General features: G+C 38.4%; 1 protein-coding gene across 3 annotated transcripts; it reads right to left on the bottom strand.

Moving 5' to 3' along the window:
• Window positions 1–25,934, bottom strand: ZBED4 (zinc finger BED-type containing 4). 3 transcript variants are annotated; one of them, XM_082279979.1, is made up of 3 exons: window positions 25,839–25,934; window positions 19,184–19,260; window positions 1–5,288 (listed from the first exon to the last, which is right to left on the bottom strand). In XM_082279979.1, the coding sequence occupies exon 3, from the start codon at window positions 4,884–4,886 to the stop codon at window positions 1,368–1,370; it is 3,519 nt and encodes a 1,172-aa protein (XP_082136105.1). In that variant the 5' UTR covers window positions 4,887–5,288; window positions 19,184–19,260; window positions 25,839–25,934; the 3' UTR covers window positions 1–1,367. The 3 variants fall into 3 exon arrangements, with proteins under 3 accessions (XP_082136105.1, XP_082136104.1, XP_082136106.1); XM_082279978.1 differs by lacking the exon at window positions 25,839–25,934 and adding an exon at window positions 24,915–25,050; XM_082279980.1 differs by lacking the exons at window positions 19,184–19,260; window positions 25,839–25,934 and adding an exon at window positions 17,808–17,892.
• Window positions 25,935–26,034: the final 100 nt, after the last annotated feature.

Raw genomic sequence — 26,034 nt, forward strand, 5'->3', positions numbered from 1 at the left:
AATTGCAAATAAAATGTTTAATTTCAGAAACGGAGTTCACCATTTATAAATACACTAAAACATAATAAATGCAAAATTAGATTAGGCATAGGTAGAGTATTTTAACAAAGCTACAACTTTTCTAAAAGGTCATAGGCAAATGATGACTTGTTTCCCAAAAATGTATTCAATGAAAACTGAAATGAAAAGATGAACCTTTCTAGAGTTAAACTAAGGAGAATGTTCCTTTCAAATTAAAATGCTGGCTATTTTTCCATCTTATTTGAAGTTTTAAGGGCTCTATATCCCATTTGCCTGATGGACACCAACAGTTAAGAATCAACCTTACTACATAAAGTTCTAAGCAGTGCACCATATATATCCATAAGGCTATTACTGAAAACCAGAAGATCAGTTATTTCTGTACTAGGAGCTTTAAGACAGGCTGTTCTACACAATTGAAATTACATTAGGAGTAAGGGCTCAATTTTTACAATAGGGACCTTATAGTTTTGATGCACTAAAGATTAAAAAAGGCTTCAAAATGACATCAGAGTCTTTGTGGTAAGTTTCTTGCCTTTTTTGTACACGGCATTAAATAACAAGCATTAATTCACAAACTTTGAGAGAACTTCCAAACATCTTTTATAAATACCCAGAATATTTCTGTAATTCATTTAAAATGTAAAACCTGAACAGGAGAACCCAGAACGGGAAGTTTTACTACCGATTGCTGTATAACTCACATTCCATCTCATCTTAAATTTAAGATTTATTTTCAGCTATTAAGTCAACATTCTCCTGTAAACACAGCGTCCTCAATAACTCTTCTTAATCCTTTAAGTACTTTAGGGCTTGCAGTTAAAAACACCATATGATAAAAAGACAGCTTGAACCCCATCTTTCATGTACAGCTTTCTTTTGACAACTACAAAACCTGTTTTCTTGCAATTAAAGCAATGTTCAACTAAAATACAGTACCTGGTTTATGGTTTTTACATAATTGAATAAAAAACTACAGAATAGAACTGTTTACATCTTTTTTTTCTTTTTTTTTTTGCCATTCTATTAAAACAAATGACTGAGCTTTTTAAAGTTCATTTACAATTATGGATTAAAACCTACATAATTTTGTATAATTTGACGAGACAGGCTATCTCTAGTGTGAACTTTTAAAAAACATATATACAATATCTGGCCTGAAGTACTATGAATAAGGCACATGTAGACATATTGAAAGCTGAAAAAATGAACCTAAAATTTGGAATTATAGTCACTGATTAGATGTCATACATGGCCCCTACTGGAGCAATTTAAAAATCTGAGTTATAGATAGTTAATATCCAGTGAGCAACAATAGATTTAGTCTAGCGGTTTGTTCATTAGTTTCAATACTGGAAGTATATTAAAGGAAGATTCACTTTCAAAAAGATAAGCTTTTCAAAGTGTTCAATCATTAACCTTGACTGACTAAAATTGTTGCTTTCATTGGATGTACTGAACAATCTCTCTGAAGGAACAATGCTTGGTGGACAACCCAAGAACCTGACAGCCAATTTTGACAGTACTGGCCAAGATGACTTCTTAAAGTTCCAGTAAGTTAGAGGATCACAGTTATGCTCAAGCACTTCTTCCTCCAAGTAAGAAAGCACCATTTCTTCTGGTAACTTTGCTCTCTCTTTCAGGTCTTTTGTTTTCTTCATGTCACCCATGAGTGACCAAAGATTATCTTCCCCATACGAATTTGTAGATGGTGAACCTATATCACATCCATTGGAAACAGGTTTATCATCATCTGAGGTAGAACTCATTATTTCCAGCTCCCTGATTAAGTCTTGTTTATATTGTTCAGCCTCCTCTTCTGTAAATAATGACGTTTTATACCGGGGATCCAGAAGTGTAGCAAAAATGTACCTTGGATCATGAAGTGTGGAGGACAATCTACTCACCATAGCTTCTTTCAAAGATTTCAGCATAGTATCTATGCCCATAGTTTCCTCAAACAGCATTTCTATTTTTCTGTTAAGTATATGAATCATTGGAATCACTTGGCTTAGAGTAGACATGTGTGTACTCATCTCCCTACTTGCAGCTTCGAAAGGTTTGAGAGCGTGACACACTGACTGCATGACTTCCCACTGATCACAACTTATCAGCTCCCGAAAGCTGCACTCTATTGACATTTCATCAATTGCTCTTTTCTGTTCAATAAGACGTTCAAGCATATGAAATGACGTATTCCACTTGGATGGAACATCTTGTATTAGCTGATGCTGAGGCAACTCATACTCCTTTTGCAACTCAGCTAACTTCTCTTTTGCTTTTGCTGACCGATGGACACGTTCACAGATCTTCCTTGCAATACTAAGCAAATTCTGAACCATTCTCTGGCTTTTAATGGCCTCATTTACAATTACATTAACAGTGTGACTAAAACATTGTACACTTGAATGATCACCTTCATTTAAAGTTTTCTCTATACTCTGATTATCAGTAACAGTAATCCCAATCTGAAGTCCAATGGAAGTAATCCATGTTTCCCACCAGTATTCTAACTGCTTTTGAATGCTGATTCCATTGTAGTCGCAATCAATCTGTGATACATTTAATAGTGCTGAACAATGGTAATCCTCACACTGTGGTCTAAATGAAGACTCAAATGTTACCCAGTGAGCAGTCAGGGTTAGATACTCTCGTGTTTGGTTACTCATCCATATTCCAGATGTAAAATGGATCACCCCACTTTCGGCTTCTTTAAGATGTGAAATAATTATTTGTTTTACATTATCATACATATCTGGAATTGCTGTCCTAGAAAAGTAAGATGGAGAAGGTAAAGAGTACTGAGGTTGCAAATATTCAAGCAGCCTGTTAAAGCCAATGTTGTCTACAAAAGAATATGGCTGAAGGTCAAGTGCAATCATTTCGGCTACAAGACTTGTGATTTTTTTGGCAACTGGGTGAGAGTCACAAAACTTGTCATTGGTTTCATCAAAATTTGAAGATCCTAGTAATTCTGTGCGGAGTGGCATGTGATTATCCGTAGATGAGGATAATACTGTCTCTGGGACATCAGTTTTCAATACATTGTTATGAAACCGCTGCAAATGTCTTAGAAGGCAACTTGTGCCTAGGTTTGTTGGCTTTTTCCCCCTACTTATTATACGTCCACAGTGTGTACATATTACTTTTGTTGAATCTGCAGAACAAATTGAAAAGTGATTCCACAGTTTTGAGGTCTTCTTACTATTAACAGGAAATATAATTTGATTATCGTGTGTAACCATTGTAGGCAAGTCAGTCAACTTTGAGGATGAGCATTCTGCAGAAGCCAAAGTGGCATAAGGAGAATTTGCCAAACTCACGTCAAGAAAGCTTTTTTGGTTTCCAATTACATCAGGATGGCGTCTATATAGATGTCTCATTAAGCAGCTTGTGCCCACATCTCCTTTCTTACCACGACTTATCATACAACTGCAGTATCTACATACTGCTTTTAGACTGTCTGCAGGTGAGAGTGAAAAGTGGTGCCAGACTTCTGACTTAAGCCTTTTCATAATCCTTTTATTTTGCTGAAACACAGCAGTAGGTTCAAATATTAGTGGACCTAATCCCTCACACTGTTTTTCAGGAGACGAAACAAAGGAGACTTCACCTATATCTTCAGAAGATGACAGCATTGAGTCTTCCACTAGAGCATCTCCAGAAGTGATATTAGTATGGATCTCCTCAGAGATTCTGTCTGGAGAAGAGGAAACAGAAGTTGGTTCTTTCATTAGTTTTCCAGGAGAGGATGACATAGAATTCAGATCACTATCTGATGGTAATAAAGAAGGCAAGAGAGTAGGAGGTGCGGTGTAGAGAGGTGGTATGCTGGTACCACCCCCATTCTCTTGCAGGACAATGGAACGATGGGCTCTCCACATGTGTCTTATTAAACAACTCGTTCCTAGGTCTTTTCCATTTTTTCCTCTACTGAATTCATTCATGCAGTGGATACAAACAGCTTTAGAATTATCTAGAGGTGACAAATAAAAGTGTTTCCAGACAGCAGATCTCCTTCTAGAACCTGATGCACTCTTTGGAATTACAACTGTTTTTTCTGCTACATTCTCAACAGTGTCATCATATTGGTTGTTTGCTTGCTGTGGAGATGAACCAACCATGACTTCTTCTTTGCTGCACTTCTCAGAAACTGAGAGATCTGGTATTTCTTCAGAAGAAACAATAGAAACAGATTCCTCCATTATTCGATCTGGAGATGGTATTTTAGAAGCCATTTTCTTGACCAGTTTTATGGGGGATAACATAGAACTCAGATCTCCAACATCTGCAGATTGAGGTGGCAGCAATAACGTAGATGAAGAAAACGAAGATATACCTGGCATAGTTCCATTTTCTTGAATTAGTACAGTGGGATGTGCTCTCCTCACATGTCTCATGAGACAACTTGTACTCAGGTCCTTTTCGTTTTTACCTCTGCTAAATTCTTTCATACAGTACATACATATTGCTTTAGTGCTATCTCTAGGAGATATAAAAAAATGGTTCCAAGCAGGTGACTTTTTTCTGGAGCTTATGTTTCTGCTAGAAAGGAGGCTTTGTGTCACAGCTTCCATTGCTACATCGTACAGCGTATTACTATACTGAGAAAAAAGAGATCCATAATCATCTTCATTTTCTGTAGACAAATATTTGCCAGGGTTGTTCGTAATGAAGTTCTTTTCTTTGTCTTCCTGTTCATCACTGCTGTCTGCATGTTTGAAATCATCTTGTTCTGTCTTTATATCCGTTCTTTCTAGAGTACAGTTAATGCTGTCGTCTTCTTGCTCTACTTTCAAGTTATTGATTTTACTTAATACAAAATTATCATCCATTCCGGGGGAATCTGCTTTACTCATGTCCATGGATGATAAATTCTTGCCAAGACTTCATTTATTAATAAATATAGATAATTTAAAAGATTATTTAAAATTTGATAAAAATTATGTATCTTGTATACTGAATGTAAAACAACATGTGTGCATGTGCTAAAATAATCTCTGGTTTATGAATTCTGTATCCGTGTTCTGCATAAGCAAATATAATTAGTCATGAAAATGCATTTAAAAATTATAAACTTAATTAATGGAATCTCATTTTTTCCCAGGATCAGGACATTTCAGGTCATAGATGAATGTTCTCAAAGACAGCTACTGCTAAATGCTTCATGTTGTAAATATAATCCTAAAAAATGAATGTTCTATTTTCTTGTTGAAGAAAGCCATTCTGTTCATCTTGATTGGGCAACTGAGATTCGTTGACACCGTCTAGAAAAAAAAATCAGAAGAGAAAGTTGACTAACACACATTAAAGAACTACAGTAAAGGCGAAATGAAAGCAGGCACTAAGTATTCTGTAGATTTGGAATTTTTTCTCCTTTGAGATAAAAACAATTCAATGTACTATTGAAAAAAAGAAAAAGCCCAACATTTACTCAATACATTTATTGTGGGCAAATACAGACAGCTCTGGTTCAACTTTGACAAAATCTAGAGTCCAAGCATCACTTTTGTATTTGCTTGCACATACCTATGCCTCATCCTACATCATAATTCAACCACTGCATGCACACACATGTACTGAAATACGCACACACATACATACCTAACCCCATATACTATATAGGTGTCTATATCTACCAATATATGTGAACACAAGCAGGCATTTAATCCCATTAGCACAGAACTATGTACTTAAAATCAAATGTTATTTCACAGTCCTGTACATGTGAGCCCCTCATTACTGACAGCAGTCTTTAAAAAGAAAACAAGAAACCTCTGTAAGGGTGTCCAGCATTGTCACACTAATCATTCTTCCTCTGACCATAGTCACACATCTGTATTCATGCCATAACACTCCCACACAAGCTACTTTTAAGAGTTTCATTATTAAAAATTGAAATGTTTAATTTAGGACAACTGGGCTGCATAAATGCTGTATACACAGAGAGGTCTTCCAAAAGCATAGCAACATCACTCAGAAGCAAAGACACACACAGTCGCATATGCTGGTGCCTAGTGCAGCACTGCCAGCTCAAGTCCCTCACATACCCAAAAGTTACACTAAAAAGCCCATTTATAACATGACAGCTAATTTCAGTTGAGTAAAGATTCTTCGTCACCAATTCCAGTACAAGCAGTAGGTTTCTGAAGTTGCATATAAAGTTGCATACAAAAGGGCAACAGCAGCCTCAAAAACTGGGACCCCCCAGTAGTCCCTTACAAACATGAAGAAGCTGTCTGCATTTATCGGTCACTTTTTTCCCCACCATTATATTAGAATTTTAAATTTTGCCAAACCCTTTCCAATTTATTATTTTGTGTCATTAATGCAGTTACTGGTGCCTTCATTCAAGATAAACATTTTTGGCCACACTAGTGATACTACACTATGCATTGCAATTTTTGCAAACTAAATTTCATGAAACTCTCCACAGCTGAAGCCAAAACAAAAATTTAAAATGATTATTTTAAAAAACTTCTCACAGCTTTTACGTGTTACTAAAACACAAGAAGAATTGTGCTGATTCTTGGGGTGTCCTGCACAGGGCCAGGAGTTGGACTTGATGATCCTCATGGGTCCCTTCCAAATCAGCATATTCTATGATTTCAGCAATGGTGAAATTAGCTATAGCCACAAAACACATTAAAAAGGCTGTTATTCACACCGACATTTTCCCCCTGTATCAAGATCAATGTCATATTAGCTTTGTAACCTATTTTAACTAATTTTTCTCTGAGGTCTGTTTACAAGAGAAATTAGAAACACTCACTTTCTGTGAACTTCTGATTTATGGAAAGCCTAGCATAGTGATAACTTCCTTTCTTTTCCAGTGCAAGGGAAGCGGCAGGGAAAAAGAAAGACAATGATCTTACTGCAGCTATTTTAAGAAAAGGGAGATGGAGCAGTCAGAACTTGCTAAGAGGTAGGGAGCAAGTCTGCTTTTCTTTCTGTGTGAGTTTTAGTATTTGTGCCTTTCTCTCTTATTCTTGGGGGGAGAAAAAAAAAAGATATTTTCAGATCCCAAAAGGTATGAGGGTTGAGCATGAAGAACAATGAAGGGAAAGACTTGAAGAAAAGCCTTAGATTTCTAGAAGAAATTTACAGTACAAAGGACTTTCCACTGGCTTGTGGAATCTCATGTGAGAACAATTCTGGCTGCCAGACTAAATTTACATGACTCAGTATAAAATTGAATGAAAGAGAAATTAGTCATCACACACATACTGATGATACGGAAGTACATGGATCTGGGACAAGAGAGAGTGTAATACAGCCAATCTTTTTTAATAGCAATCAATTCAAGAGGATTTTTGTTTCATCTTTACTTTGATCTAATCTGTGAATTTGGAGCTTGTACTGCAAACAGGAAAAGCAAGAAAATATAATAAGCTGTTGTGATTTAGGATCACAGAACAGAAAGGCTCACAAGCAAGTGACTTGATGCAGAGCTTACAGGACATAAATTATGCATGGAAGTGCCAAGTTACAGTAAGGACATTACAGAATCCTAGCTAGATTTGCACAAAATAAACACATATATCTACTGGCATCGGGTTCTCATGAAATTGTGTGCAATTTCTTTGGCTCAGAACAGGTAATCACATCTTTATCCTTCAATTCCTCTAATTTCTCAACTATGCAAAACCAGTTCTAGGCTTTAAACAGAAAAACCTGCAGAGATGCTTCAAGTGCCTCTGTCCCAATAAGCAGTGACTGCTTAACACAGTGAAGCTTAAGGTAGCTGTGATGGGAAGATTTGAAAATTTGATAAATATGACCAGTTGCAAACTTTACAACCACATTTAACTAGATTGACATTCATTAACAACACACTGCCAGTGGTTAAGTTCTTAATCATTATCTGCCATTATCACTACATATTCAAACACTTAGGCCCTAATCACCTTATCCTAAATTAGCTTTGAGTACACAATACCACTGAGCGGATGCCATGTAAGTTAAATACTGATGGCTGTGGTCCTTGACAGTCCTGAGTTACTGAAGCTGAGGTGAAGAGGTGAGGGAGCTATTTGGACTTTGAAGCAGGAACCATGGTGGTAGTCTTCTTCCTTCCCTATTTCTCCTTGCTGTCACTGTGCTTTTAATATTCATACTCTCCTCCACCAAAAAATGTGGGATGCAATCTCACCTGCTCCTGATTCTATTACCTTTATTTCTTCTGGACCAAAAGTTTTTCTCAGTCCACCAGAAATCTTTCCTGATTATTCTGTATCCTTAGTTTTTGACTGCAGTTTTTACTGCTTGAACTGTTGATTCACATGGTCTTTGTCCCCCTTTTGTGCAATTAAACCTTGGTTTCCCTTTGCAGCTACATGTTATTTATATATCTATGCTTAGCATTTATGAAAATGCCTCCATGCTGTTAACAGGGTTATTATGCTATTAGCAGCGTTAGAAAGCACTTACAGACTGTGGTCAGTTACAGTACTTTAGTGTACTTATAACTGAGTGTAAGACAAGAAAAAAATATTTTTATCTTGCCCACTTTAAGGCTGCTATAGGTCTCTGGCTACATAGTACGTATTTTTCTCAGCCTTGTTTGCTGTCTTCAAGAAATTAGCAGAAATAGCTGAGATTAGAAGAGACAATCACTTCCTGGGAAATCCCCAAAGTTGGATGCCCCATGGAAGACTCTGAATGTATTTTTTTCCATTTTCTTTCAAACATCTAAGCATGATTTTTGTTGCTTTGGTAAGTGCCGGAATGGCAGAGCTCAGAGGGTTGCCATCAGCAGGGCAGTCTAGTTAGAGGAAACCTAACTACAACGAACCTGAAACACAGGAGGGTTCATCTGAATACAAGGAAAAGCTTTTCTTTTGACAGTGACAGAGCATTGGAAGTGGCTCCCAGAGAGGTTGTGGAGTCTCCTTTGCAGATATTCGAAACCCAACTGGACAAAGATCTTTTCCAACCTGCTCCAGCTGAACCTGCTTTAGCAGGGGAGCTGGACTAGATGATCTCCAGAGGTCCCTTCCAACCGCCATCATTCTCTGATTCTGTGTTATGATGTTACATGATGCTGTAAAATTAAGTCAAGCTACTTCCCTTCAAACACCCTTGCACTTTCAACTGAATTTTCTTTAGAATACAGTCCCCAGAATACTCAGGGTTAGAAACATAGATATGCTTTTCATCTCCTCCTCCCATGCCAACTCTATATAAGAGTCAATCTGTCTTAATAAGAAACAAAAAAAGACGGGAGTGATTTAAAATTTTAAAGTCACCTGGAACAAAGTATGAATTTGGTTATGACCACGTTTACATAGCTTATTTACTCTTGGACCCAAGCAACTCAAAATTAAGGACTACTGCTAAATGAACAGAATATTCAAGAAGAAAAATATTCTCAAAGGTATAAAAAGCTATAGGCAGTCAGCTCAAAGTGATTTATGCTTTTGAAATCTCCACAATGAGATACAGAGTCACCTTGCAACAAAAAAACTTCGAAGAAAATAAATGTAACTAAAGAACAACTCTCTACTCAAATGCGCTACTCTGGACTATTAGCTCCTGAGCAGCTGCAGTCAGTGGCTTGCTGTGGTAAGAAGCCTGCAGAAACATTTTATAGGATTTTCCATTCAAGATGGGATTACTGAAAGAGTACAGTGGTTGACAAGAAACGTCTGGAGAATGTCACTGGTCCTGAGTGCCGCAGCAAACTGCCATGACCAGAAGAAATCACTGCTGAAGGAAGGAGGTACAAAGTGAGACACTGGTGTCTCAGAATTGCAGAGACATACATTAACACAGAGAGAAGTATGAAAAGTATGCAAGAACACTGAACCATAAGCTGATTATTTTTTGTAAAGTAGAGAGTAGCCTATAAGCTTTAAACAATTTTAGATTGAATAGTCAGGCAATAATCCTGAACTTGATTATATCACAGAATCTTGGTGCAAATAAGGGTCTAGAAAAAGCAGCTAAAAACAAAAAACTTGACATTATTATTGAAGAGGAAGTAGTGTAAATTCAAAGACATACACCTGCAAAATGCAAGAGAAGTTTTTTCAAGAAAGATTCAAACTGTGGAGACAGTAAAAGCATTTACTAGTTTGAAAAAAAATCAAAAGTAGTGACAGATTTTGAGCATAAGATGTACATAAAAGCTCATTAAAAGTAATTTGTATAAACCAATGTCAGTTTTATAATATCATTAATCTTGTTTACTTTTGGAAATGTACAGGCATCATTAAGAATACCGAATAAAAAGAAAAACCCTAAGAGCAAACAATATGAGCAAGAAGAAACACATACTTTAAGAAATTATTATTTGCTTCAACTGCAATGGCAGGTACTATGCTAATTATGAAATATTTGCTAAAGCAAAACAATCGAACAAAACAAAACAGAAACACACACACAAAAAAACCCCTCCAAAAATCCACAGAACACACATCCAAAATCCTAAACAAATAAGCAGAATGTATTCGTATAAATTTATAGTCCAGGTGAACCTTAGTGATTTTCAAAGTTGTAAATCCCTTGAAGAAAGAAAACTAAGAAGAGTGCATTTTTTCTATAGAAATTTTCTGTGACAAAATATCAGTACTAGCTCACCCATAAGGAACTACAGAGGTCTGCAAGATACTGATCAATCAAAATGCAGAATTAGAACTGCAAAACTGGCATGTTAGTTACATTGAAATAAGGTGGGTCCTACTCTCAAGTCTCACAGAAGCTCACACGAATTGGCACAGATATACAAGCATGAACTAGGGGTATGCAATAGTTTAATCTTGAATAAAGTACAGAAAGCCACACTTAATAGAAGAAAAAAGTTGTTCTGGACTCCATGGGAGGTATGATTAGTAGAGAACTGCTGGAAGAAAAAAGAGGTGACACCTTTACTCTTCCATTACTTTTTAGTCACCTGAAGGGCAGACCTTACGAAAACCAGTAACTGCTGTGGTTTCCCAAAGGTTTTCTCTCCAACTTGTAAAACACCCTCTCACATTCGCAACCCCATATGCTCCATCTGGACACAAAGGAATGAAGAGTGGAAACGGCACCACCAATATTGAACACTGCTCCTTGTTGACATGAATAGTCTTCTGTGAGCTCCCTGGTGCGCTCCTGCTACTTGTCAGGACAAAACACAGAGATCTCCAATTTGATGAAGTATAAAGATGCTCATGCCCCTTCATGTTGCTGGAAAACTCAGGGCTTGGTGTAAGCTGGGGTCTAAATCAGTCATTGCAAGCAGAGAAAAAAAAACCCAAGGCATAGAGAGCTGAGTATTACAGTCACCATTACACTCTGAGTATTCAACTCTAATTACAAATGCAGGAATTTACCTGAATCAGAGACTAAAAAAGATAAAAATGGCCACTAAATGTAAACATTCCCCTCTTTCTTGCCTCTTGCCCCACAAAATATCAAATAATTTTACTGTGAACACACATGATTTTAAGCAGTAAAATAGATCTGTTAGGGTCAAGTTACATTTTCCTGGTATAATGGACTCTTCTCTATGTTTTCTGTTTTTCCTACCACCTCTAAATTAATACTAATTCAAGAAGGTAACAGCTCAGAAGTGAAAGTTTGTCATAGACTATTGTTAAATGGACAGCATTGAGTTAAAATCTAACCAGCACACAGAAAACACCTAACATTGTACACACTCAAACTCTTCAAATTTAGCCTCTCACTCTTCAAAGATATTTTTATTTGTACAGCTGTTTTCTTCTCTTGCTGCTGTATGACATGAAAAGTCAATGGGATGCTGTTTACTAATAATTTTCAGATATTCCCTGAAACCTCAGAAAAGATTCAAAACTAAAAGCTCCAGCTTTGTACCAGTATCTCCATCTGAAACCCTAAATCATCTGCAACACAGTGTGCATGCCAGCTCCCCCTACACAAAACTACAGTGGCTCTTACTCCATTGTGTAAAAGGTTGAAAATAATTCATGACAGTGGTCAAAGTGAAGAGAAACAATATGATTTCCAAATTAGCACCATTTAAAAAAATACTTTGGAACAAAGTGGAAATGAAGATGTAATTTTTAAAGCAATATTTATTTTAAAAAAAGGGATCCAGTTCTTGAGTTCTTACACTCATATCCTCAATCATAACACTTCTTAAAAGAATTGAGATAATACTTTTAAAATATGATACATTACTATTACACAATATTATACATTTTGTATTAATCAAAGCGTGATATAAATAAGGATGTTCATGTTAGCACGTATATTATTTACACTGGGCTGACATTTAGTTCTGGTAGCCCCGTTTAGTGGTGTAGCAGGATGCTCTGCCTGGAATGGGTGAAAACCAACTTGAACAATGCCCTATTTGCAAACCTACAAGTGGTAAACGAAAAAAAGGGAGCATCATGCTGCTTTTGGCATTGAATAATGCTGAAACCAGTCTGACTCATCAGTCCCAAAATTAAACATCCTGATAGTGAGATGAAGGTTTGGTAGATCTGTTCCTGGATAAAAGAACAAACAAGTGATACTACTGATAACTTATCCAAAGCTGCTGAGCTGACACAGCTGGAGACATCTGACCATCATCAGTCACTTTACACTATAAAAGCTGAGTCCCAAATTTTAATGCAGGGTCTTTTGCCATAAGCCTTCTTGCAGTGTATGTATGGAGATTCCTTCCCTGAGTGGAGACATCCCTCAAGGTTACTCCTCTTACTCCTTGAGGCTGAGCTAGAGAGATTTGCCCAAGGTCGTTCCTATGCATGAGTAACATCAATCTACTTAATTGTTTTGCCAGCTTTAATAAAATTGCTTTAATAAAACTGCTTGAATACCGCTTCATAGTGCACTATACTATATAATAGTTGTTACAGTTCCTATACTGTGTAGTAAATAATTCTGTAAATCATTTGCATCTAATGATAATCATAAGACATCACATATATATTTATATAAGTATATCTGGTTTGCCATCCTTAATCCTGCAGGATAAAGTTGTATAAAGGTTCAAGTACACCTGTATAATCCTTTAAACAAAAACCATTGACAAAGTGTGGGGTAAGATTGGATCCTCTCTGAGAAGGAGTTTGAAAGCACGAAGGTTCTTTCTGCACCCTGTGACTGAACAGGAGGGCTTCTTTAACAAACTTTGTCTGAAGCTCCCACTCTGCCCACTGGATTTGGCAAACAAGCTCAGTACCCAAATGTTTCATCAGACTCAGTGATGCAGGCTAACTGTTCAGCATGTGTAAGAATAAAGAAGGTGTCTGACACAGGGTATCAAGTTCAAAGCTCAACCTTATTTCTGGAGAAATCTATCTTCATAATTTATCTGCCAATTTATTAAGCATATATCTATTTGAAGCATCATCCTCCACCACCTAGACTTTATAAGTAACACCCTTAAATATGCTAAAGCCCATAGCACAGAAATCCCCATTCCACACGGTTTTGAACAGCGTTTATCTTATAAGTAAAATAAAAATGTAAAGCTACAACAACAAAACAATCACCCTGGTCAAAACAATGACACTCCCAACTTTTAGTAAAAAAAGAAGCATGTTGCATTACCACCATACATAGTATTATGTACCACTAGAATTAGTAGCACTATTCACACCTACAACCACCTGATAAGCCTTTAATTGTTGCTATTTTTTTTCCTTAGTGCACTAAAAATACCATCAGTTCTCAAATGGGACTATATCCTTTCACATGTCCTTTGCTAACTTCCCATTGCAGCACACTGTAACGAAGGACAAAAAAAGCAGGTTCTACACATGCTAATAATTTCTGTCCCAGCTTCTACTAAGAAATTACTCATAAAAAACAGATCTACCACACTAAGTCAATCATGTCTAGGATCCAAACTGTCTCAAGTGTTGAAGTGTTACTTCTTATTATCAGCCATGCAATACTTGCAGGATATGTTTCTGAGCTGTTGTTCACACCTACCAAATGTCAGATCTTTCATTTGTTAAAATGCCAATGTTTTAAGCAATAGTTTCATTAAAACTTTAAGCAGGACTTTCCCATGTCTTACACATCAGTTCAGTGTTGCTACAGCAAATTATACATTTATTTTGATATTTTTATCTTTTATAATTTTTGACAAACCAGTATCATATGCTGATATGATGGGGAAATTTTTAATGTTACAAGAAATAAGATGGTTTTCTTAAGAAAAAATTTAGAGATTTTTTTTTACACAGCTGAACCATGTATTGTTTGGCTTAGAGCACTTTTAGACCAGGACATCAAAGCTGCTTTTAGTTTCACATGCTGTACAATTTGGGGCTGACAGGAGATGAATGAATATTGCAGTAACACAACACAAGGGTAAAATAGAGAAGATAAAAATAAGAACAGAGTAGGAAAGATGCATCAGTATCATCACAGAACAGGAAAAGCACACAACCAAAACCACAGTAACAATAGGTAAGTTAGAAAAGAATGAAAAGCAAAAAACTAAAGATTTACTCCATATTGCTAGAGAACAGCAGCCCACTTTCAGAAAAGCATCAGAAAATTCAAAGCAAAGCTCCTCTAACAACTCTTCTCTCCAAGTGATCAATTCTCTGAATAGCCCATTAGACTCTTCTCTTTCTCCTCCCATGCAGCCCACAACTGACAAAATAAATTGGATAGGATTAGTACAGGTGATTTTTCTACTGACTACTCTACCTTCCTAGCTTACAACATAATAAAAACCCACTTTTGTGGTTTTTTTGTTAAATGTCTATCTTTAAATCCAGAAAGAGTGAAACTTCAAGCACTTTAAGGATGATTTCAAACAGTAAGAAACGAGACACCTGTAAAGAAGAAAGCTGAGGCTTAGAAAGCTGAATAGGCAGGATGATGAAGAACAAAAAACCAGGAAAGACACACCATATTTTGTGTAGTCAGTCTTCTTGGAACTCTTACTGAAAACATCCATGTAAATAGAAAGTGGGAAAAAACCTCACAGAATGTAAACGGAGTCCTTTACAGAATATATTACATTAACCTGTTACAACCATAACTTTTCTAATATAAAAAACGGAACTGTATCTGTTGAACTAAGACTACCATATAGTAGTATTTATTTGCCTGCTAACCAGATGAAGTCTGAAGATGTCTGTTTTAAAAACCCTTCACAGCTACCCATCAACCCAGTTCTGTGCTCATATTGATGCCAGTTGATCATACGTCCTCAGATAGTTTCAACAGTGCTATTGAGAGGTTTTTCATTATTTGTATACATTATATTTGTACATGTGTAACATGACACAATACTATGCTTGTATTAAAACATTTGTGTCCTGGAATGCTTGTGAACTTAAAGGAAGGTTAGAAAGAAAATGTAATTCATAGTACCCAAAAAGACAAAAGAATTTTTTCAAGAGTATAAACCATAGTCTAAATACTTCATAGGGATTTTTTAAACCTAAGCTTAATCATTCTTTTGTCACAAAAACTTTATTTCAAGTCAGAAAACACCTGGTATGGAGAAGAAATATTTCTTTGGAGAATCATTTGCAACTGAGGGTATCTTCTTTCTTCCTTATGTAATAAATATATAGAAGCATGTCTAGATTTTTCTTGAAGTAAGGAAAAGATCATCTCTTTACTAAATCTACTAAATAAACCAGAAAGCAAAATTCATAATGCTATCCAAGGTAATTTTTAGAGTTCAGAAACCCTCGGTTTCACCACTGTGCCAGTGAGTACCTGAACTGTAACAAAAACAAAGAGGTAACTTTAAAACCAAGCTTTCATATCACATACAGGCATAATGCACATGCCCGTGATAGGGGTGAACTTCTTATTCCTCTTTCAAGAATTTTTTGTCATTCTGTATTTTCAAAGTCAATTGTACATTCATCAGTAGCATCTGACATTTTCACCTGAAATCCCAGTTTAAAAAACAATGATCACATCTCTGTCCCTCTCAAAACAAACCTTCCTATTCATGGAACAGGGGAGAGGGAGGGAGAAAGAAGCATGCTTATCTCTGTATTCACTTGTCAACCAGCCAGTTCCTAGCCTCCATAACAAGAGGTATTTTCCTCTTAGCCTCTTTTAGGGGTATATTCTCTTTGCCTTCTTCAAGGGAAGGTGAGACTTTGCAAAGACTTAACTGATTCATAACTAAGCTAAAGGAAGCTGACACTGCTTCCACCAGCACCACACTGAGCACTAGAAGGAAGTACAAAGAAAACTCTCCCACCCCAGGCAAACAAACAGCTCCTTCTAATAGCTTCTTCTCCCAAAAGAACCATCCTACTGCCATAAACAGATCTTAATTTGACCAAATAAGTTTTTGCTCAAGGAGCAAAAAATACAATAAATTTTAAATTAAGAATAAAGCTTTTTGTAGTACGTATTCCAACCCATGCAGTTCATGAGCTTTAATTCATATAATGCAACTTGGTTTTTAAATAAGTTTCACATAGTATGACTACATGGGTGTCCTATTCAGAACAGCACTATTAGTAAAGAACAGGTAAAGAAATGGATAACCCTTTCCATTCACTTGATTTTTATTATTATAAATAATTATTTTAATAAACCTAATCTTTTGTGAGATATAGAAAAGGGAAATAAAAACATTTAGAGAAAAGGAAGAGGAATCTTCCTGCTCTTTATGAGCATCATTTTATTTCCTGTCATAAATGGATTATGGTCCGCCCATACAGTTCAGTAAGCCACAGAAGACAACTCAAAATCACTTGGAAAGGAAACAAACATTACCTCAATTCCTCCCATTTCCCAGTATCAAAAGCAAGGATGCTGCTGACAGCACGGTCTGCACACTGTTTGGCTCCCTGAAAGCTGACCCACTCTTCTCACTGTTTCAGCATCTATTAATGCAAGTCACAGCAAGTGACAACCTCCCATGAAATGAGTTTTACACTGTTGTCTTTTGGTTGTTTTTTTTTCTCCCATCGGTACACATGCTCCCATATCATGCATATCATGTTTCCACCTTTAATGCAGAATAAAGAAAGGGAACCACAGAGTAAAAACCAGAAAATATTATATGATTGCCATGAGGTATGCCACATTGTAGCACTGGGATTTTCAGTCTCAAATCTTAATTTAAGAAAAGCTGTCATGAGCTAGAAGCCAGTAGTTGGGTGTGAGACATAAACAGGCAGCAGCTTTCACATTGCTTTGTTCTCTCCCACCTTCTCATGGCACATCTAACACAACTAGATCCTTTTAATCAGGAACTAGATTTTCTTCAATGATCTAAACTACACAAAAATTACTGTATAGCATATGCACTGGAAGATGAACTCTTACAATGGATGCTAAAGAATGTAGACCTGTAACAACTGCTGACCTACCAAAATAAAAAATTTTAACAGAGAAGGTAACATCTGGACAGCAGAATCTTTGTTCTCAGGAGACAGCAGCTCTTTATAAGTATCTGTTTTTAGGGTACCCACTATCAAGAGAGCTGCCTTAATCAAAAATGAAGAAAGCATCAAGCAGAACAGTGAGCTTGCAGTCAACAATTATTTCATATGGGACTATAAATCAAGAAATAGTTCTTGAAAGTACCAAGACCAAATACTCACTTTCATTAGACAGGCAGTACTAAGTGGATTATTTTTATTGAAGGCTTTTAACCTTGAGAGTCACAATAGAAAGGCACTTTAAGTATAATATACCACAGTGCTTGACATCATGTAATGAAACCGTGCAAAGCATTCAGTGACCTTGAGATGAGTATATTAAAATACAGCATTAACTACATGGAGAGTGAACTTCTTCTGGATATTCTGGAAAAACAACATTGTCCCTTTTATCAGATTTCTTTATAGTGGTCTAAAACTGACCTGAGAGGTTGGTGCAAATGACAGCTACTCGCTCCTGCTCTTCAGCTCTGCTCTGGGTTTGCAAAGCACTAGCAGTTCATTTTTGCTTAAGACTCTGAAGAAGAACAATCCACAGACAGATTTAGTATGTGACAAAATCTCACACATCTTCTGTAAGTGTCACCTAGGAAAACTTTTCTTCGAGGAATAAATCTGAATCATGCTTTTAATTTCCTCTTCCTACAGAGACCACAGTCTTACAGGGAAAGGCTGTGAAAGTTGGGGTTTTTCAGAAGAGAAGGCTCCAGCAAGACTTTAGACTAGCCTTTCAGGAAGAGGAGTTTGTAAAGAAGGATGGGGACAAACTTTTTAGTAGGGCCTGTAATGATAGGAAAAGGGGTAATGTTTTAAACAAAAAGAGGGTAGAGCCAAACTAGATATAAGGAATAGATTTTTTACAATGAGGATGGTGAAATGCTGAAACAGGTTTTCCACAGATGTGGTAGATGCCCCATCTCTGGAAACATTCAAGGCCAGGCTGGATGGGGCTCTGAGAGATACGGTCTAGTTTAACATGTCCCTCCTCATGGCAAGGGGTTTGACTAGGTGGCCTTTAGAGGTCCCTTCTTCTGATTCTATGACCCCCACCATGATTTCCTAGCTCAATATTTTCTCTGTCTTAAACATTTTGTCCATCTGTTGCTAACATGCAAGTTAACCAATAATACAGACAGCTTAAAAATTTAACTATTTTATTCAGGGCACAGAGGGGATGGGATAAGAAATAATCACAAAGCTCTGAAATACTGTACAAGAACAACATTTATTGTTACTCTACATGTAAGTGCTAATCTTCACATGAAGAATTTTTTTTCTAGTGCATCTTACTCAGGAATTTCAGGCTTCCATAACACCTGTACTCGAAAGCTCAAACAGAATATATAAAGTTTTAATATTTTCAGACAAAAATCCTAAAAGAAACTATTAAAACTAAGTCTCTCAGTGAAGACATGAAATCTGATTAAGACACCTGTAACTTGAGTACAGGACAAACGCAGCATCTAAGTTACTTCCCCTATTTAAGCAGTATAATTCAAGCTAAGGATGTATATATGCCAGCTGATACCACAGAGTAAGAGATGCCCCATAAATCATAAAATAGTTACTATTTCTGTACCACTCTAAAGATATCCAGGCTTCCAAACTTAATTTTTAAGGGTCAGGCACTCATACAAACCTCCTGCTAAATTATTAAGCTCCATACAAGTCAATGCACAGGCATACAATTATTCATTACTTTTATCCATTGTCTTCCTTTAAATTAATAAAAACAATGATACAAGACCCAAACCAAACAAGCTGCCCACTAGTTTATTGAGAAAACCAAACAAACTTACACATCTGTTCCACTGCAGGCAGGCGGCTTCATTTGAGGTTAAATACTTGCTACTCAAACTTAATGAGATGATTGTATCTAAGGAAAAGAAGAAAGTAATTACTTTTAATATGTTTTAAACACATTAACTGTCACAGTGGCAACTCGAGATGTTTCAAATTTCTCTTTAGGTGACAGCTCCAGGAGTTGCACTTACATGAGTAACTCTCACCTTTTTTCAAATCTCCAGCCCTCACAATTATCAAGAAAAATTAGACATTTTCACTTCAAATAAAACTAATAATAAAAAAACCAGTATATGCTCCTCAGATGATTGCTAAAATAAAATTTAAAAGTCAAATTTTTGTACTTATTTTAGCACTGCTCCATTTTTTTATGCTTATGCTGAATGAAACAGAGTCTACATTACATGCAAGATTTGAAAGAAGGTTGCTGACACCTTTCCATGCACTACAGGACTCACCTTGTTACACTTTCTCTTCATAAGCTAAACATATTGCTTACACACTGCACCAACCATGTTTATTAATCAACATGCAATAGCATAGGATCAACACAAGATTATCATTTCTCATGTATGAGAAAGGAGCGATTGCAAGTGGAGCATATTAGATCACATATTTTGACTTAGCAACAAAACAGTCTATTGCAGGACACATTTTTTGAGTTTTGCAACTTCAGTCCCACTGACCATTATACAGACATGAGTGTCATTGTGCAGAGGCCATAGCTGTGACACTGCCCCAGCACACTGAAAAAAACCCAACCCAACAAACCAAGAAAACATTTTGCCATCTTAGAAAATCCATAAGCTGCAAAGCATTCCCTCTTATATTGCAGTGATTACTCTTCTTAAACAGACTGAGATGTTTAACTGTATATACATATATGTATATATGCGCGCACACACACACATATACCCACACTTAGTGTTTTTTTCCTTAGGAAGGAGATCACCTCTTAGAGGGCAGACAGTTCTGATAACTGGCTTAGTGTGCATTATGAAATAAACTACATATCACTTTTCTTACCAACATTTTATACTTAAAAACATCCCTATAGTGCCTCTTAAGCAATTGAAACACCTCCAGAGCTGTGCTGCTGGCTAATTTGACTGCTGAGATACTTTAGCTATCCCTATTAAAGCAACATTTAAATAATGTATGCAGAGAGGAAGGTGTCAGCCAAGGAGACACAGACCCACCCGAAGCAGGGTGCTCAGTGGAGCAGTTAGGGAACTCTCCTCAGATGTGGATTAAGCTCCTCAGGCAAAGCAGGGAAGTGAACCTGGCTCTCCCACATTCCTTGCAAGTGCCAGAGCCATCAGACTACAGGCAAGATAAAGTACAAATATGCATCTTTACACTCCCTGATATCTTTAAAAAAAAACACCCCACCAGAACCCCTCAACCCTTCCATTCCCATTTTCCCCCCTCTCTGATTTGTTAAAGATGACTATAGTTTCAAGCCAGGCCAAACATTTTGTTCAATTCAAATTAATGTTTGGGTTTTCTTGATTGTTTATTTTTGTGAGAAGAATAACAAAGAAAAAGTAATTTTAGCTGGATTGCAGATTATTTTCTTTAGAGGTAAACACTGATTCAGAAAATAGCATACAGAATTACAGCAACAGGTAAGCAGCATAATTATTGAAAAGCCACTTAACTTATTTGGGCTGAAATAGGCACAAATTCTTTGACCATTGTCACACAAGAGAAATCTATTATTAAATATATTTTCCCATATAGTTTGCAAATAATTGCAAAAAAGTATTGCTAAAATGTTCAGCTGTTAAAAAAAGCGTATTTTCAGCCATGATTTTCAAGCTAGTGAGTGCTGAACCCCAGACCTGGCTTTTATATTAAATATACAGAAAATGTGAACAGTCACTGCAAAACTTACACTAACACATCACAGGAAAAACATATCTGTATAACACTAGTGAATGCAAACTAAAAAACATGACATTAAAAAAAAAAATCCAACAACCTTTCACACAGCTGTAACAACAAACTAGTAACCTTCTAAACGTTTAGAGACGGATCGTCCCAATCTACATGTCCTTAAACAACAAAGGAGGAAGGGAAAGAGGTGAGAGATGGAGGGGACGCAACTGCGTGGTAATTGCTAAAGAGAGCACACAGGTTTTGAGTTTACATAAAGATTATAGTAATATAATAATATTTCTTATGTCAACATCCACTGGAAACCAGTCACACTATAGAAAAGACTCATACCTCACTTTCCAGTATGTTGTCCAATATAAAAAAAATCACTATTTATTCTGAATCATCACACTTGAATGAAAATAAGGGCCTTAAAAATCAAGCTATTTCCCTGTTGTTGCTTTAACAACCCATCATATTGAGTTCTATCTCATCACAAAAAAAGCCCCAAAACCAAACCACAACCCCAAACCTAAACCAATACTACCATGGTTAAACTATGCATCACACTAATTTAGGACAGAAGTTCCTTTGCTTCAGAAAAAAACAAAAAGCCCAAAAAACCAAAAAAACACCTAAAAATTACAATAAAAACTTTAGTTTTTCTTACTTCTTGACCAGAGAGCTTTAAACTCTAGATTTCACTTGAAAGCTACCATTAGGCCACAGAAACTACTCAATTTTTTCACTAATTGGGTGAAATCAAACAATGCCATAGTTGTAAATTGAATAATACTGAGGATGCCAGTAACAAATACAAAATAAACAGCCAAAGATGTGCAGAAAACAAGGCACATCTGCCATATAAGAACACTTTCTTTGTGAAGTCTGTTTTGAAAGTATACACTACAACAGGTATTATGTAAATTACATTAATTTATGTTGATACTACTAAAATACGTAGATCATCCCTACTTCAGGAAAAAATGTCAGTCATGATGAGTTAAACAGTCTGCTCTATATGGTGCAAAATTCCCCACTAAACTACAATATTCTTTTCTATATAACACTAAGGCAATATACATGTATCATCATGCTATTTGCATAAGGCTGATTATTTTAACTGTTCATTACAGTGGCAACCCCATAGCAAAACCTGCTCACTTTGAAGATGAAACTCCTAAAAATTAAAAGCAAGCTGCAAAAAACAGGACTTACAAAACCCCCTGTATATATTCTTCACTGTGAATGGCAGCAAAATGAAGCAAGCTGTTGGAAAACACAACATGCACATTCTTTAACTCAAACTTTTGCAGAGGAAAAACTAAATCTCTCAGAAGTTAATGTATTTAGTATTCTAAAAACTCGAAGAAGACAAATTCCAAGAAAACAGAAAAACCCAGCAGGTTCAAAGGCCACTTCCTTCTGTAATACCTAGTTTTTACAAGTATTTGGTAGGATAGTCTACTTTAATGGATGGACAATTTTAAATAAATGTGTAAAATTCTGTTGCCCTCCTGTATTTTCCAAGGCCCTGTTATAAGTTTTAGTGATGTGTTATGTTTATTGAAGAAGACCCCCTCTGCACTAAGCACCTGTTACACTGGCTGCTCTACAAACACAATTCTTGCTTTGGACATTTAGCATGTTGGTTTAAAACAAGCCATAGATGGTGGAAACACCAGAGAGAGAAGCTGCAGGAGACAAGGTAACAGAAAGATAGCAAACATTACTCTAAGCTCATCACCTGTCTAGCCTTCTGCTGTTCTATACTTTGCCTCTCACATTATCAACGAGGATGCTGTACCTGTCACAATTTTGCCTTATGTAGATGTAATGAATGAGTGGTTTGGCTGCTTAAAGAAACTGTCAATGGTACTGGCAAAAGCAGGGTTTAATATGGATATGTGAAAATGCAACTTTACAGAGTTCAGTGGCGAGGTTCACTTTACTACTTACTGCACATACTAAAGCATACAAAGGAAGATCAAATAAGCATGGAATTTGGAAAAAATCTGGAATGATTTACACAAAAGCTGTGAATGCCAAAGCAATAAGACTGTGAAGGATATGGGTGGAAAGATAACAGTGTAGAAGGGTTTAGCAGCACTTAATACTTGAGTACTTTAACATATACAAAGTGATTTGATAGTTTTCACAACAATTGTAACAATGATTTAACTGTGGATTCAAAATAGTAACATTTGTACCACAGTCAACATACGCACAGGTAAAACGATGTGTACACCTATTTCTATGTGTGTCAAGGTACCTATGAAAAACTCCCCTCAAATTCACTAAAATATGTCAAATCCCTTTGCATTTCCCAATAGGCAATGTTTGCACCTTGAGGAACATGGAGATGGAGGGTGAGGGGCTGACAGTCATCCACCAGCTTGAGGGTTTGTGAGCTCTGGGAGGCGCCGGCACAGCCTGCTGCGGTCCAGGCAAGCTCAAACAGCCTCACGTAGGATTGCTGTTTATAGGGTCAGAAGATCATTGATTGACTTTGATCATCAGTAGGCTTCCTTCCTGACCATAAATCAAGTCAGTAACTACTAAGCATTTTTCCCCAAAGTGCAGTAACAATGGTACCGTTCCACTCGGGCTACATGCAGGTAAATGGTTTACCAAGGCTACAAGAGGTAATTGCTTATCCTTTGTTTCCCACCTTTACCACGCCAGAGCTCCTGGTACGATCAGGGACTGCCTCATGGCCTAAGTGGTACAGTCAAGGGACACTTCAGCACTCAGCTGGTTTGGTGACGCTTACCAGGAGCTTCCAAGAAGGCAGAGCAGTCACAAGGATGGGGGGTGTTACATCGCCAGAAGTAAAAGAGTTGTTGTTACACAACAGTACGAACGTTCAGAAAACTCTTCTCTGAGATGCTTAGTTTAGGTATTTCGTTTTACTTATTCTCAATCAATTCTTACATATGACTGCTCTGGAGAACTCTTATGGAATAAATTCCTCAATAGCTGCAAGGTACTAGCAACATAAAGTACCAAAGTCGACACACATCCAACTGTACAAAAACTGTCAGCATCTTGCCTTTGGTCTTATATCTAGTGGACAGCACTCAAATTTCTAATAGTCCAAAAAAGAATTTATGTTGTTTCTAACAGAATTTTTTCCTCTGCAAGACCTGTCTCCATACTGAATAATAACTAGAATGCCCCTGCCCAGTATTTGCACAAACACAGCTTCCTAGTAGCAGCATAGTATCTTGAGGATAGTTGATAAAGTCTTCCAGACTTCACTCCCCCCAGTATGTACTCCACAAATGTCCTCCCAAGGGTGTTCGTCTGCTCTTAAAGTGAAACACTGCATTACTGAAGATAACCTTTAGAAGAAAAGTGCTGTGCTCATGCTCTTGAAAGGCAAAACAGATACACATGTATAGCGGGCCATAAAGTCAACAACACGTGAGGAAAAGTCTGGAAAGTACATTCATGTTACAGGGGCTTGAAAAGTTTTCTCTGCTGAGTATTATATGACAGCTCATGCTAAATTACTGAAATTTCTCAAATGAACCCCCCAGAAACAAGACAGGACTGCTTCTAACACATAAGCACTAGGGAGAAAAGTCTTTACACTGCAAAGCCCAACCCTAGTAAAGTTAGCAATGATAAATAGAAACATTATTAATGCAAAAGAGGCTTTAACCTTTCAATATGATAATAAATGTTTTTACACTTTTAGTAGGCTGTATACACAGCAGACAACTTTAAGTGTACTGGACACCCTGAGAAATCCGGTAAGCATTCTAACACAACCACTCTAATAACAGCAGCTGTCTCAGTGTAGACCTAGAAGCTACAGAAGACATTTTTAAGCAAAATTACCTCGCCCCGAGTAGAAAACGAGAGCAGCACTACATGGAAACTAAATTCTGCGCTTTTCCGAGACACTTTTCTTGAGCGACTCTGCCCAGGAGGGATGGCTGAAACTTCACCGCAAACAAGCACAGACGCGGTGCTTACGCCGCGGCCGAAGCCACTGGCGGGCGCCTGCCCACCTCGTGTCCTGTTTCTCGGGGGGAAACGCTTTTTAGGATTTCCCGGGCTTTCCGGTCCCGGCACCCGACTCGGGAGCCTGTACCCAAGGCGGTCCCCGGTTCGCACCCTGAGGGGGGCAGCGGGCTCTCCACCCCGGGGCTGCCTGGGCCATCTTGGGTCCCAGGGATGGCAGCGGCCACATGGTCACCGCTCCCTCCGCGGGCCCGGCTCCTGCGGCCCCGCCAGGTGGGCGCGGGCGCTCAGCCCCGGCGGGTGCCACCGGCCCGGCCCGGCCGCGCTGCGCACAATGCCGGGGGTGCTCGAGGCGCGCCCAGCGCCGCGGCGGACACCCCTCCCCGGGCGGGGGGCGGTGGGGCCCGCCGGGCGGCCCGGGACAGCACCAAACCCCTAGGCACCGTCGACCTCCGTTCACCGGGCCGTCTGGGCCCCCCGCGGGGCCCCGCAGACAATAGAGCCAGCACCGCGGGCCTGGTTCCCGGCTTCCTGCACTGCCCCGCCGCCACACGCCCCCTCCCCGGCCTAGCAACGCTGTCCCGCGGGCGCTCCCGGGAGGGACAGGGCGCCGCCGGGCCCGGGACGCAGGTCCCCGGCCGCACAAGGCACCGAGGCCGCTGAGGCCAAACGCCGCGGTGGCGGGCACGGGGTGGGGGGGAGGGGGGTTGGGGGGGCGAGAGGGGTGAGGGACCATAGGAGCAGAGAGCCGGACCGCCCAGCCCGGCGCCCTCCCGGTGCCGGAACGGTGCTACTCACCTCCCCGGGCGGCCGCCGCGGGGGAAACCAGAGATCGCCGCTGCCGCCACCCGGCCGGGCCCGAAGGAGTTAAGAGGAAGGGGCGGGCGGGCCCGTCCCATTCATTACCCGGCGCTTTGTCTCCGCCGCCGCCGCGGCGCTGAGCAGCTGCCCCGGCTCGGCCGCCGCGGGGCGCGGGGCGCAGGCGCGGGGGGCG

The sequence above is a fragment of the Coloeus monedula genome, assembly GCF_965178545.1.
Source record: "Coloeus monedula genome assembly, chromosome: 4".
Lineage (NCBI taxonomy): Eukaryota > Metazoa > Chordata > Aves > Passeriformes > Corvidae > Coloeus > Coloeus monedula.

Coding starts and splice junctions, on each gene's coding strand:
- ZBED4 (XM_082279979.1), bottom strand. CDS start 4,886: ATGGACATGAGTAAAGCAGATTCCCCCGGAATGGATGATAATTTTGTA.